The following is a 14,792-nucleotide window of genomic DNA, read 5'->3' as shown; positions in this document are numbered from 1 at the left end:
CGCCACCAATATTGTTGTCCGGGTGGAAATCGGGAGAAATTCGGGAGAATGGTTGCCCCGGGAGATTTTCGGGAGGGGCACTGAAATTCGGGAGTCTCCCGGGAAAATCGGGAGGGTTGGCAAGTATGGTGTGGCGTCTACATTAAAGGGGAACATTATCACCAGACCTATGTAAGCGTCAATATATACCTTCATGTTGCAGAAAAAAGACCATATATTTTTTTAACCGATTTCCGAACTCTAAATGGGTGAATTTTGGCGAATTAAACGCCTTTCTATTATTCGCTCTCGGAGCGATGACGTCACAACGTGACCTCACATCGGGAAGCAATCCGCCATTTTCTCAAACACCGTGTCAAATCAGCTCTGTTATTTTCTGTTTTTTCGACTGTTTTCCGTACCTTGGAGACATCATGCCTCGTCGGTGTGTTGTCGGAGGGTGTAACAGCACGAACAGGGACGGATTCAAGTTGCACCAGTGGCCCAAAGATGCGAAAGTGGCAAGAAATTGGACGTTTGTTCCGCACACTTTACCGACGAAAGCTATGCTACGACAGAGATGGCAAGAATGTGTGGATATCCTGCGACACTCAAAGCAGATGCATTTCCAACGATAAAGTCAAAGAAATCTGCCGCCAGACCCCCATTGAATATGCAGGAGTGTGTGAGCTATTCAGGGACAAAGGACCTCGGTACCACGGCAAGCAATGGCGGCAGTTTGTTCCCGCAGACGAGCGAGCTAAACCCCCTGGATGTCTTGGCTCACACCGTCCCTTATGCCACCGAAGATGATCAAGAGAAGAATATCGACCCTAGCTTCCCTGGCCTGCTGACATCAACTCCAAAACTGGACAGATCAGCTTTCAAGAAAAGAGCGCGGATGAGGGTATGTCTACAAAATATATTAATTGATGAAAATTGGGCTGTCTGCACTCTCAAAGTGCATGTTGTTGCCAAATGTATTTCATATGCTGCAAACCTAGTTCATAGCTGTTAGTTTCCTTTAATGCCAAACAAACACATACCAATCGTTGGTTAGAAGGCGATCGCCGAATTCGTCCTCGCTTTCTCCCGTGTCGCTGGCTGTCGTGTCGTTTTCGTCGGTTTCGCTTGCATACGGTTCAAACCGATATGGCTCAATAGCTTCAGTTTCTTCTTCAATTTCATTTTCGCTACCTGCCTCCACACTACAACCATCCGTTTCAATACATGTGTAATCTGTTGAATCGCTTAAGCCGCTGAAATTCGAGTCTGAATCCGAGCTAATGTCGCTATAGCTTGCTGTTCTATGTGCCATGTTTGTTTGTGTTGGCATCACTATGTGACGTCACAGGAAAATGGACGGGTGTATATAACGATGGTTAAAATCAGGCACTTTGAAGCTTTTTTTAGGGATATTGCGTGATGGGTAAAATTTTGAAAAAAACTTTGAAAAATATAATAAGCCACTGAGAACTGATTTTTGATGGTTTTAACCCTTCTGAAATTGTGATAATGTTCCCCTTTAATGTTTACTCTGCATCGGTCCGAGCTGAGCCAAAAGGCAAAGCTATCAATTTACCTGAAGATCGACATTCCTACGATCAACTTGAGCCCTGAGCTTTGGATAAAGCAAAAGGACGAGAACACGGAGCGTGGCTGGGCTCTTCCATAGACTGGGTAAGAAGCTCCGTCATCTGGGAGGGACTCGGAGTAGATCTGCTGTTCCTTCACATTAATAGGAGGTAGTTTCAACATCTGCTCTGCCCGGTCAGGTGGTCAGACAGGGAAAGACCAGTTTTTTGGACCAGTTGGGGCGCTTGTAAAATTGAGGCTGAGGCCCAATGTACCCCAAACAGGGCTATCTTCCCCTAAAGGTCCCAAAGTATCCCAAATAAGACTGTATATAGCCACCCACAAGCTTCTGGTTGACATTTTGACAAAATTGGTGCAGTTCGGCTAAATTTGTTGGGTTTCTGACATGGACTTGTTTCTTCAGCATTGTCCACACGTTTAAGTCAGGACTTTGGGAAGGCCGTTCTAAAACCTTAATTCCAGCCTGATTTAGCCACTCCTTTCCCACTTTTGACGTGAGTTTGGGGTCATTGTCCTGTTGGAACACCCAACTGCGCCCAAGACCCAACCTCCGGGCTGATGATTTTAGGTTGTCCTGAAGAATTTGGAGGTAATCCTCCTTTTTCATTGTCCCATTTACTCTCTGTAAAGCACCAGTTCTATTGGCAGCAAAAAAAGGCCCAGAGCATAATACTACCACCACCATGCTTGACGGTAGGAGTGGTGTTCCTGGGATTAAAGGCCTCACCTTTTCTCCTCCAAACATATTGCTGGGTATTGTGGCCAAACGGCTCAATTTTTGTTTCATCAGAACTTTCTTCCAGAAGGTCTTATCTTTGTCCGTAGTTTGGGCACCCCTGTACCAAAGGTTTGCATGTACACCCGTGTCTTAAATGGTCCAAATAGCAAGCACCATCCATTTAGCATGTGTGTCTTCATGTATGTACCATACAGAATGAATGCTGATTATCAGAACGGCCACAATAGTAAGAGGAGGAGATGCAAATATAATCATTTAGCACTCTACAATGTGATTTATCAAGACTAAAAATGTTTTGCCTCTACATCATTTAGCACGTTTGGAATGTTGGTGCCAACCGGCCCAGTTACACACACATGGCCTCGCCGCTGTCAGGATGTGATCGCTGCAATGGAGAGAGAGACTCCTCAGTCATGTTGACAATCGGCATATTTCTGTCAGAGAGGAAAATGTCAGATGTATCATCTGTCAAGCATTTCCTTATTTGGGCTGATGGATGACTTATGAGGCAAACAACAAAATGATGTCTGCTGGCGTTTTATCAATGGCGTCAGTTTTCTATATATGATTAATATACCTCATGAAAAAAACTTGCAACATGCATTTTTTTTATGCTGGATCATTCCAGTGCACCATCGCAGTTATTGTCGGCATAAAAATACATTTTGCTTAACATAAATTGTGATTCAGCCCCATAACATAAAAACTACTATAGTTTGACAAAATATTTTTGTAGCACAAACGAATGGAATACATTTGGGGAGATATTGACATGGTTGGAGGACTAGTAATGAATATTATCATGTGAATAACAAAAACTACAAACCCCAAAACCAGTGAAGTTGGCACGTTGTGTAAATGGTAAATAAAAACAGAATACAATGATTTGCAAATCCTTTTCAACTTATATTCAATTGAATAGACTGCAAAGACAAGATACTTAACATTCGAACTGGTAAACTTTGTTATTTTTTGCAAATATTAGCTCATTTGGAATTTGATGCCTGCAACAGGTTTCAAAAAAGCTGGCATAAGTGGCAAAAAAGACTGAGAAAGTTGAGGAATGCTCATCAAACACTTATTTGGAACATCCCACAGGGGGAAAAGGCTAATTGGGAACATGTGGGTGCCATGATTGGGTATAAAAGCAGCTTCCATGAAATGCTTAGTCATTCACAAACAAGGATGGGGCGAAGGTCACCACTTTGTGAACAAATTTGTGAGAAAATTGTCAAAACGTTTAAGAACAACATTTCTCAACCAGCTATTGCAAGGAATTTAGGGATTTCGCCATCTACGGTCCGTAATATCATCTAAAGGTTCTCAAAATCTGGAGAAATCACTGCATGTAACATTGAATGCCCATGACCTTCGATCCCTCAGGCGGTACTGCATCAAAAAGTGACATCAGTGTGTAAAGGATGTCACCACACGGGCTCAGGAACACTTCAGAAAACCACTGTCGGTAACTACTGTAAGTGCAAGTTAAAACTAGACTATGCAAAGTGAAAGCCATTTATCAACAACACCCAGAAACACCGCTGGCTTCGCTGGGCCCGAGCTCATCTAAGATGGACTGATGCAAAGTGGAAAAGTGTCCAGTTGTCTGGCGAGTCCACATTTCAAATTGTTTTTGAAACTGTGGAGGTCGTGTCCTCCGGACCAAAGAGGAAAAGAACCATCCGGATTGTCCTCGGCGCAAAGTTCAAAATCCAGCATCTGTGATGGTATGGGGGTGTATTAGTGCCCAAGGCACCATTAATGCTGAAAGGTACATACAGGTTTTGGAGCGACATATGTTGCCATCCAAGCAACGTTATCATAGACGCCCCTGCTTATTTCAGCAAGACAATGCCAAGCCACGTGTTACAACGCCAGGTAATTTGTCTGCTAATAGGTGCCATTTTGCAGTCCTTCTACACACACCATAAAAACACTCGTATGTTTAATGCGCCGACAATCCATCAAGCGGTGTGGTTTAATAGCTTACCAAAGTCGTACTAAAAACATCTTGACAGATTTTTAAAACGCCGTGTGTAATGTTCTATATTCTCAATAGAACCTTTAAAGTTTCGGTGTTGTTTACGGGCGTCATCTTGCAGTCTACACGTATCCCTTATGTGTGACTGCCATCTACTGGTCACACTTATTATTACACCATGTACCAAATAAAATTGCTTAGAGGTTGGTAAGCACAACTAGAATTATGCCGCACCGGGTTATAAGGCGCACTGTCGATTTGAAGTGCCTTATAGTCTGAAAAATACGGTAATATAGAAATGTATCAGATCAGTTTATCTATTTTATGGAGTAATGTAGTTAATTATAGAACTGGCACCCAATATTATTAAAAAAGTATGGATTTTGAATCGAGACTCGGTTTGAAACAAGGAGCGATTCTGAATCGAATCGTTAACCCCAAGAATCGAATCGAATTGAATCGTGCGGTGCCCAAAGATTTACAGCCCTATTTTATATATAAACTATACGCCCCTACCTCAGGTCTACAAGGTATGAGATTTGGGTTTGAGCGTAGAGCACACTTTCTATTTTTTACGTTCTATGGATCCCTGTGAAAATAAAGCCAGCATAAAAAAAATGGTACCATTCATACACTATATTTTCAAAAGTATTTGGCCACCCATCCAAATGAGGAGAATCAGGTGTCCTAATCACTTGGCCCAACCACAGGTGTATAAAATCGAGCACTTAGGCATGGAGACTGTTTCTACAAACATTTCTGAAAGAATGGGCCGCTCTCAGTGATTTCCAGCGTGGAACTGTCATAGGATGCCACCTGTGCAACAAATCCAGTCGTGAAATTCCCTCGCTCCTAAATATTCCAAAGTCAACTGTCGGCTTTATTATAAGAAAGTGGAAGAGTTTGGGAACAACAGCAACTCAGCCACCAAGTGGTAGGCCAGGTAAACTGACAGAGAGGGGTCAGCGGATGCTGTAGTGCATAGTACAAAGACTTTCAGTTGCTACAGAACTCCAAACTTCATGTGACCTTCCAATTAGCCCACGTACAGTACGCAGAGAGCTTTATGGAATGGGTTTCCATGGCCGAGCAGCTGCATCTAAGCTATACATCACCAAGTCTAATGTAAAGCATCGGATGCAGTGGTGTAAAGCACGTCGCCACTGGACTCTAGAGCAGTGGAGACACGCTTTTCCATCTGGCAATCTGATGGACCAGTCTGGGTTTGGAGGTTGCCAGGAGAACGCTACATTTCGGACTGCATTGTGCCGAGTGTGAAATTTGATTGATTTGATTTATTGGTCCCCGTTGGGGAAATTAATTTTCACTGCCGTACATTTGAACAATAGACATTATACATCACAAACAAAAATAACAAAAAGACATCATACATGACCAACACATTTACAGGCTTGTCAGACAGGTCGGCCGGGCCTGCTGTTTAGGGCGGCTATAGCTGCAGGGATAAGGCTTTTCCCGAGGCGGGCCCTCCGGAATTTGATAGTTCTGTACCTGTGCTCTGATGGTAGTGGGATGATGTATTGGTGTAGTGGGTGAGTCATATCCTGGACTATTGTGTTTGCCAGTCGAATGATGGATCATGGACCTGTGGTTTGGATCTGAGATGTTGGGTGTGGGTAGGCCGATGATTTTAGCTGCTATGTTTGTAATGCGTGTGAGTTTGGTCCGGTTGGTTACAGTTAGTGAAAAAACATGTAGAACAATACAGAAGGATGGGTTGAACGATACTTTGGTATAGTAATAACAGGAGGTGAGGTGCAACATATAGTCCTTTACGTTTACGGATGGCTCACAGTCTTTGTTGACTTCTTTTTTGAATGTCCGTGGTGTGCTGATCAAAGGTGAGTTTATTGTCCAAGGTTACGCCCAGGTATTTAAAAGTGTCAACTGTTGGTGGAGGAGGAATTATGGTGTGGGGTTGTTTTTCAGGAGTTGGGCTTGACCCCTTAGTTCCAGTGAAAGGAACTTTGAATGCTCCAGGATACCAAAACCTTTTGGACAATTCCATGCTCCCAACCTTGCGGGAAACAGTTTGGAGCGGACCCCTCCCTCTTCCAACATGACTGTGCACCAGTGCACAAAGCAAGGTCCATAAAGACATGGATGACAGAGTCTGGTGTGGATGAACTTGACTGGCCTGCGCAGAGTCCTGACCTGAACCCAATAGAACACCTTTGGGATGAATTAGAACGGAGACTAAGAGCCAGGCCTTAGGTGTGTGACCTGCGCTTTTGGAAGAATGGTGGAAAATTCCTATAAACACACTCGTAAACCTTGTGGACAGCCTTAATAATAATAATACCTGGGATTTATATAGCGCTTTTCTAAATACCCAAAGTCGCTTTACATGTGTGTGTGTGGGGGTGGGGGGGCTGGGGGAGGAGGGATGATAAAAACAACTTTATTAGAAAAAAATAAATAAATAAAATAAATAAATAAAAACAACAACAACAAAAAAAAACAAAAAAAATAAAATAAATAAATAGGAGACACCTAGGGCAGAGTCAGTTTGGAAAGGCTAATGTGAAGAGGTGAGTTTTTAGGGTGGCTTTGAAGGTAGGGAGGGAGGCGGCATCTCTGATGTGCCTGGGGAGAGCGTTCCAGAGAGAGGGGGCAGCCACGGAGAAGGCCCTGTCGCCCCAGGTTCGGCGCCTGGTCTTGGGGACCTCCAGGAGGCCGGCATCACTAGACCTGAGGGAACGGGACGGGACGTGTGGCTGGAGGAGGTCAGAGAGGTAGGGTGGTGCCAGGTTATGGAGTGCCTTGTAGGTGGTGAGGAGTATTTTAAAGGTGATTCTGTATTTGACAGGCAGCCAGTGGAGGTCATGAAGGACAGGTGTGATGTGCTCTCTGGAGCGGGTTCCGGTGAGCAGGCGGGCAGCAGAGTTCTGGACATATTGCAGTTTGTTGAGGGTTTTGGAGGTGATGCCGTAGAGGATGCTATTGCAGTAGTCTAGCCGGGATGAGATGAAGGCGTGGATGAGGGTTTCGGCAGCAGAGGATGAAGCTGTAATAGCTGCAAAAGGTGGAGCGACATCATATTGAACCCTATGGGTTAGGAATGGGATGGCACTTCAAGTTCATATGTGAGTCAAGGCAGGTGGCCAAATACTTTTGGCAATATAGTGTATATAGGTATGAGTAAAGTGACAACAACAGCAGTGTATTTTCCACACCAACTCGTCAATGTTCATGAACTCACGGCATTTTCCCCTTTTTGATTAAATGCTGTTCTTTTTTTTTTTTGACCGTGCGTCAATAATTAGTCTCGCATTTGTCATCCCCAAACAAAAACAATCCGCGGCGTTGAAGTTGCAAATTGAATAAAACGCTGCCAAATAGAAATAAATAAATAAGACTTTGCAGTAATTAATCTTCCGTCACCTCGCCGCGACTGTCAGCGACACCACGCGTGTTTAAAATTAAAAAACTGAGTGATTTATGGCCCGACTTTTGGAAGCAGGAATAAAAACATAATCTTTTTATTCCTGCCGAGCTTCTGCGGAGACGCAACAAAAGATTAGCATCAGCTCGTCGCCAACGTAGGGAAAAATAAAGCTTTGCACAAGGCGACCGTGTCCTGTGGAGACGCGGCATAATTCTTTTAGTCGACAGAGAAATATCAATTGAAGTATAAATTCCAGCCGTGCCTCCAGTCACAGATATGGGCGCAGATGGTCTTTGGGAAAGTTTCATTCTGGGGCTATCAGCGATCACACGGCGGCTGCAGGCTAAAGAAGACATTCTTTATCGCATGCAGGAGATAAACATAAAGCGCTTTAACTTTGTAAATCATAACTCAATTTGATCACTTTGAACAACAAAAGCATGACTAGAAAACACAACTTACTGTCACACACGTTTCCAGTGCAATAAATGCGTGCGGTCCTTTTCTAGCAGCTTTTTGGAGCTCATTTAAATGTCGTTGAACTACTTAATATCAGGGGTGGTCCGATACAACTTTTCCACATGCCAGTTTTGATCCGATGCGATATCAGCAGGGATTGTACATAGGTAACACTTTAGTATGGGGAACATATTCACCATTAAAGGCCTACTGAAACCCACTACTACCGACCACGCAGTCTGATAGTTTATATATCGATGATGAAATCTTAACATTGCAACACATGCCAATACGGCCAGGTTAGTTTACTAAAGTGCAATTTTAAATTTCGCGCGAAATATCCTGCTGAAAACGTCTCGGTATGATGATGTCACGGATTGTGGAGGACATTTTGGGACAGCATGGTGGCCAGCTATTAAGTCGTCTGTTTTCATTGCAAAATTCCACAGTATTCTGGACATCTGTGTTGGTGAATCTTTTGCAATTTGTTCAATGAACAATGGAGACAGCAAAGAAGAAAGCTGTAGGTGGGAAGCGGTGTATTGCGGGCGACTGCAGCAACACAAACACGGCCGGTGTTTCATTGTTTACATTCCCGGAAGATAACAGTCAAGCTTTACCATTGGCCTGTGGAGAACTGGGACAACAGAGACTCTTACCAGGAGGATTTTGAGTTGGATGCGCAGACGCGGTACCGTGAGTACGCATGCAGCTGTGGCTTCCAAACATTTGATCGCTTGCCCGTACGTGCGTGCCGCTATGTGCATGTCACGTACGTAACTTTGGGGACTTTGGGGAAATATATGTGCTGTATGAACTTTGGGGAGGTGAACGGTACTTTGGGCTGTGGGATTGAGTGTGTTGTGCAGGTGTTTGAGTTGTATTGGCGGGTTATATGGACGGGAGGGGGGAGGTGTTTGTTATGCGGGATTCATTTGTGGCATATTAAATATAAGCCTGGTTGTGTTGTGGCTAATAGAGTATATATATGTCTTGTGTTTATTTACTGTTTTAGTCATTCCCAGCTGAATATCAGGTCCCACCCGCCTCTCACAGCATCTTCCCTATCTGAATCGCTCCCACTGCCTTCTAGTCCTTCACTCTCACTTTCCTCATCCACGAATCTTTCATCCTCGCTCAAATTAATGGGGAAATCGTCGCTTTCTCGGTCCGAATCGCTCTCGCTGCTGGTGGCCATGATTGTAAACAATGTGCAGCTGTGAGGAGCTCCACAACCTGTGAACTATGGTATCTCCAGAAAACAAGCAATGACGCCAGCACGACTAACTGGCAAAGACAGTTTTAAATACTGGTCTCTTGATTAGAGACGGGTGTGACCCGAACGCAAGAGGCAGGTGAAAATCATAAGTCGTCATGGAAACTAAAACAAATAGGGGTGCACAAAAACAGGAACTATTTGAGTCTTAAACTAACAGAAAATAACAAAAAACATGATCCAGACCACAGATCATGACAGAATTAAGGTTTTGAATGGCCTTCCCAAAGTCCTGACTTAAACGTGTGCACATGATATCACACCCAAGTAAATACGCTGCAGGACGGACTGCTTGCATCACACATGATATCACACACAAACACGCTGCAGGACTGCTTGTATAGCACATGATATCACACCCAAGTAAACACGCTGTGGGACTGCTTGTATTTCACATGATATCACACCCAATTAAACACACTGCATGACTGCTTGCATCGCACATTATATCACACACAAACACGCTTCAGGACAGCTTGTATTGCACATGATATCGCACATAAGTAAACAGGCTGCAGGACTGCTTGCATCGCACATGATATCACACACACACATAAACATGCTGTAAGGACTGCTTGCATCACACATATCACACACAAGTTAACATGCTGCAAGACTTATTGTATCGCACATGGTATCACACACAAACACGCTGCAGGACTGCTTGTATTGCACATGATATCACACACAAACACGCTGCTGGACTGCTTGTATCGCACATGGTAACACACACAAACACGCTGCAGGACTGCTTGTATTGCACATGATGTCACACATAAGTAAACATGCTGCAGGACTGCTTGTATTGCACATGATGTCACACATAAGTAAACATGCTGCAGGACTGCTTGTATTGCACATGATATCACACAAGTAAACACGCTGCAGGATTGCTTGCATCGCACATGATATCACACACACACACATAAACATGATGTAGGACTGCTTGCATCACACATAATACCACACACAAGTTAACACGCTGGAGGACTGCTTGTATTGCACATTATATTACACAAACACGCTGCTGGACTGCTTGTATTGCACATGATATCGCACATAAGTAAACACGCTGCAGGACTGTTTGTATCGCACATGATATCACAAACAAACACGCTGCAGGACTGCTTGTATCGCACATGATATCACACACAAGTAAACTCGCTGCAGGACTGCTTGCATCGCACATGATATCAAACACAAGTAAACATGCTGCAGGACTGCTTGTATCAATAAGATATCACACAGAAGTAAACACGCTGCAGGACAGCTTGTATTGCACATGATATCGCACATAAGTAAGCACGATGCACCACTGCTTGTATTGCACATGATATCACACACAAACATGCTGCAGGACTGCTTGTATAACACATGATATCACACACAAGTAAACTCGCTGCAGGACTGCTTGCATCGCACATGATATCAAACACAAGTAAACATGCTGCAAGGCTGCTTGTATCAATAAGATATCACACAGAAGTAAACACACTGCAGGATAGCTTGTATTGCACATGATATCGCACATAAGTAAGCACGATGCACCACTGCTTGTATTGCACATGATATCACACACAAACATGCTGCAGGACTGCTTGTATAGCACATGATATCACACACAAACATGCTGCAGGACTGCTTGTATAGCACATGATATCACACACAAACATGCTGCAGGACTGCTTGTATAGCACATGATATCGCACATAAGTAAGCACGATGCACCACTGCTTGTATTGCACATGATATCACACACAAACATGCTGCAGGACTGCTTGTATAACACATGATATCACACACAAGTAAACTCGCTGCAGGACTGCTTGCATCGCACATGATATCAAACACAAGTAAACATGCTGCAAGGCTGCTTGTATCAATAAGATATCACACAGAAGTAAACACACTGCAGGATAGCTTGTATTGCACATGATATCGCACATAAGTAAGCACGATGCACCACTGCTTGTATTGCACATGATATCACACACAAACATGCTGCAGGACTGCTTGTATAGCACATGATATCACACACAAACATGCTGCAGGACTGCTTGTATAGCACATGATATCACACACAAACATGCTGCAGGACTGCTTGTATAGCACATGATATCAAACACAAGTAAACATGCTGCAGGACTGCTTGTATCAATAAGATATCACACAGAAGTAAACACGCTGCAGGACAGCTTGTATTGCACTTGATATCGCACATAAGTAAGCACGATGCACCACTGCTTGTATTGCACATGATATCACACACAAACATGCTGCAGGACTGCTTGTATAGCACATGATATCACACACAAGTAAACTCGCTGCAGGACTGCTTGCATCGCACATGATATCAAACACAAGTAAACATGCTGCAGGACTGCTTGTATCAATAAGATATCACACAGAAGTAAACACGCTGCAGGACAGCTTGTATTGCACATGATATCGCACACAAACATGCTTCAGGACTGCTTGTATAGCACATGATATCAAACACAAGTAAACTCGCTGCAGGACTGCTTGCATTGCACATGATATCAAACACAAGTAAACATGCTGCAGGGCTGCTTGTATCAATAAGATATCACACAGAAGTAAACACGCTGCAGGACTGCTTGTACCTCACATGATATCACACACGAGTAAACACGCTGAAGGACTGCTGCTTGTATCGCACATTATATATAGTAATCAGATAACAATCTGATTTTTTGTTTTGTTTTTGCTAATATTACTACTTAACGTGCTGAAAATGTTCCAATTACCACTTTATTCAATTAACAGCTGTGGCTGTAGGCAACCTACTAATGTAGTTCGCGATCCAGTATTTTGATCTCGCTCTGTATGTGCTTTACAAAGTTGCTACTTAGTCTTGACTTGTCATCCTGCTGTTTATAATCAATGTGTCAGAACTATTCATGCCGACTCAGCGTTTTAGCGCCATTCCAACATGTGTTGTGTGGCTGCTGTGTTGTACAAAATACAATATGTTCCTCTCCACATGAAGTCTTAATATCACATTGATATATTTAATCAGATTTTATATCATTCTTTGCATGTGGCGTCAGATCTCCACCCAGGAGCACCTGGACGACGGCGTGCTGCGCTGCACCATGCAGGACCTGCTGCGCTACGACGACTACAACAACGACGGACACCTCAGCCTTCACGAGTTCTACACCGCTTTCCGTGAGTCACCTTTTTTGCAGACAATACCTTGCATCCATCAAAGAGACTCGTCTTAGCAAGCACATAAAAGATGTGAAGTCTCATACAAAACCAGAATACAATGATTTGCAAATCCTTTTCAACTTATATTCAATTGAATAGACTGCAAAGACAAGATATTTAATGTTCCAACTGAGAAACTATTTTTTTTTTTTGCAAATAATCATTAACTTAGAATTTAATGGCAGCAACACATTGCAAAAAAGTTGGCATTTTTACCACTGTGTTACATGGCCTTTCCTTTTAACAACACTCAGTAAACGTTTGGGAACTGAGGAGAACAATTTTTGAAGCTTTTCAGGTGGAATTCTTTCAAATTCTTGCTTGATGTACAGCTTAAGTTGTTCAACAGTCCGGGGTCTCTGTTGTGGTATTTTAGGCTTCATATTGCGCCACACATTTTCAATGGGAGACAGGTCTGGACTACAGGCAGGCCAGTGTAGTACCCGCACTCTTTTACTACAAAAAGCCACGCTGTTGTAACACATGGCATGGCATTGTCTTGCTGAAATAAGCAGGGGCGTCCATGATAACGTTGCTTGGATGACAACATATGTTGCTTTAAAACCTGTATGTACCTTTCAGCATTAATAGCGCCTTCACAGATATGTAAGTTACCCATGTCTTGGGCACTAAAACACCCCCATACCATCACAGATGCTGGCTTTTCAACTTTGCGCCTAGAACAATCCGGATGGTTCTTTTCCTTTTTGGTCCGGAGGACACGACGTCCACAGCTTCCAAAAACAATTTGAAATGTGGACTCGTCAGACCACAGAACACTTTTCCACTTTACATAAGTCCATTTTAGATGAGCTCAGGCCCATCGAAACCGGCAGCGTTTTTGGGTGTTGTTGATAAATGGCTTTCTCTTTGCATAGTAGAGTTTTAACTTGCACTCACAGATGTAGCGACGAACCGTAGTTACTGACAGTGGTTTTCTGAAGTGTTCCTGAGCCCATGTGGTGATATCCTTTACACGCTCATGTCGCTTTTTGATGTAGTACCGCCTGAGAGATCGAAGGTCACAGGCATTCAATGTTACATGCAGTGATTTTTCCAGATCCTCTGAACCTTTTGATGATATTACGGACCGAAGATGGTGAAGTCCCTAAATTCCTCGCAATAGCTCGTTAAAAAATGTTGTTCTTTAACTTTTTGACACGCATTTGTTCACAAAGTGGTGACCCTCGCCCCATCCTTGTTTGTGAATGACTGAGCATTTCATGGAAGCTGCTTTAATACCCAATCATGGCACCCACCTGTTCCAATTAGCCTGTTCACCTGTGGGATGTTCCAAATAAGTGTTTGATGAGCATTCCTCAACTTTCTCAGTCTTTTTTGCCACTTGTGCCAGCTTTTTTGAAACATGTTGCAGGCATCAAATTCCAAATGAGCTAATATTTGCAATAAATAACATTTTCCATTTTGAACGTTAAATATTGTCTTTGCAGTCTATTCAATTGAATATAAGTTGAAAAGGATTTGCAAATCATTGTATTCTCTTTTTATTTACCATTTACACAACGTGCCAACTTCACTGGTGTTGGGTTTCGTACATCAAAATAGTTTTTTTATCCCCAACAAATCAACAGGTAACATTTCAGCCAATCAGGAGCGTGAAGAAAGTCATTTGTGGACAATAGCCAATGGATTTCTTACATACTGTACCTTCACCTTTACCAGACATCCTTGTTTGTTGTTTCATACGTTATGTTGGTGGAAGTTAAACATTTGAGAACATGTGTAAATTACAAATAACATTTTATTAACCCTTACAATATTTTGGTAACTTTTTCGTATTTTCAGATACATTTTTTGATCTATTTTTGGCCATAACTTTGGTTTTGTTACTCCAAATGGGTTTTTTTTTGTTGATATGTTTGATTTCAAATGCTTTCATACATTATATTGTGTAGTGTAGTGAATTTACAGTTAAAAACATTATTTTTAATAGTAGTCAGTTGGGACTTTTTTGTCCCATGATACTAAACCGTTAGGTTTGAAATTTGACTCAGCAAAAAAAAAACAACAATGCATCAAATTTAAGTTGTATTAATATTCCTATATATATTCAGGCCTGATCTTTAGCCCAGCCCTTTAATATTTACTGTATGGATGA

General features: G+C 42.7%; 1 protein-coding gene across 1 annotated transcript in view; it reads left to right on the top strand.

Annotated features, from left to right (window-relative positions):
* The window catches only part of fstl4 (follistatin-like 4), a 375,104-nt gene that overhangs the window by 257,735 nt on the left and 102,577 nt on the right, over positions 1 to 14,792 (top strand). Inside the window, exon 6 of the mRNA XM_061934279.1 lies at positions 12,511 to 12,631. Within this exon, the coding sequence (XP_061790263.1) occupies positions 12,511 to 12,631 (121 nt within the window). The remainder of the gene's footprint in view (positions 1 to 12,510; positions 12,632 to 14,792) is intronic.

The sequence above is a fragment of the Nerophis lumbriciformis genome, linkage group LG03, assembly GCF_033978685.3.
Source record: "Nerophis lumbriciformis linkage group LG03, RoL_Nlum_v2.1, whole genome shotgun sequence".
In the NCBI taxonomy this organism is placed as follows: domain Eukaryota; kingdom Metazoa; phylum Chordata; class Actinopteri; order Syngnathiformes; family Syngnathidae; genus Nerophis; species Nerophis lumbriciformis.
The sequence above is the reverse complement of the archived record's forward strand: the minus strand, read 5'-3'. Positions and strand labels throughout refer to the sequence as shown.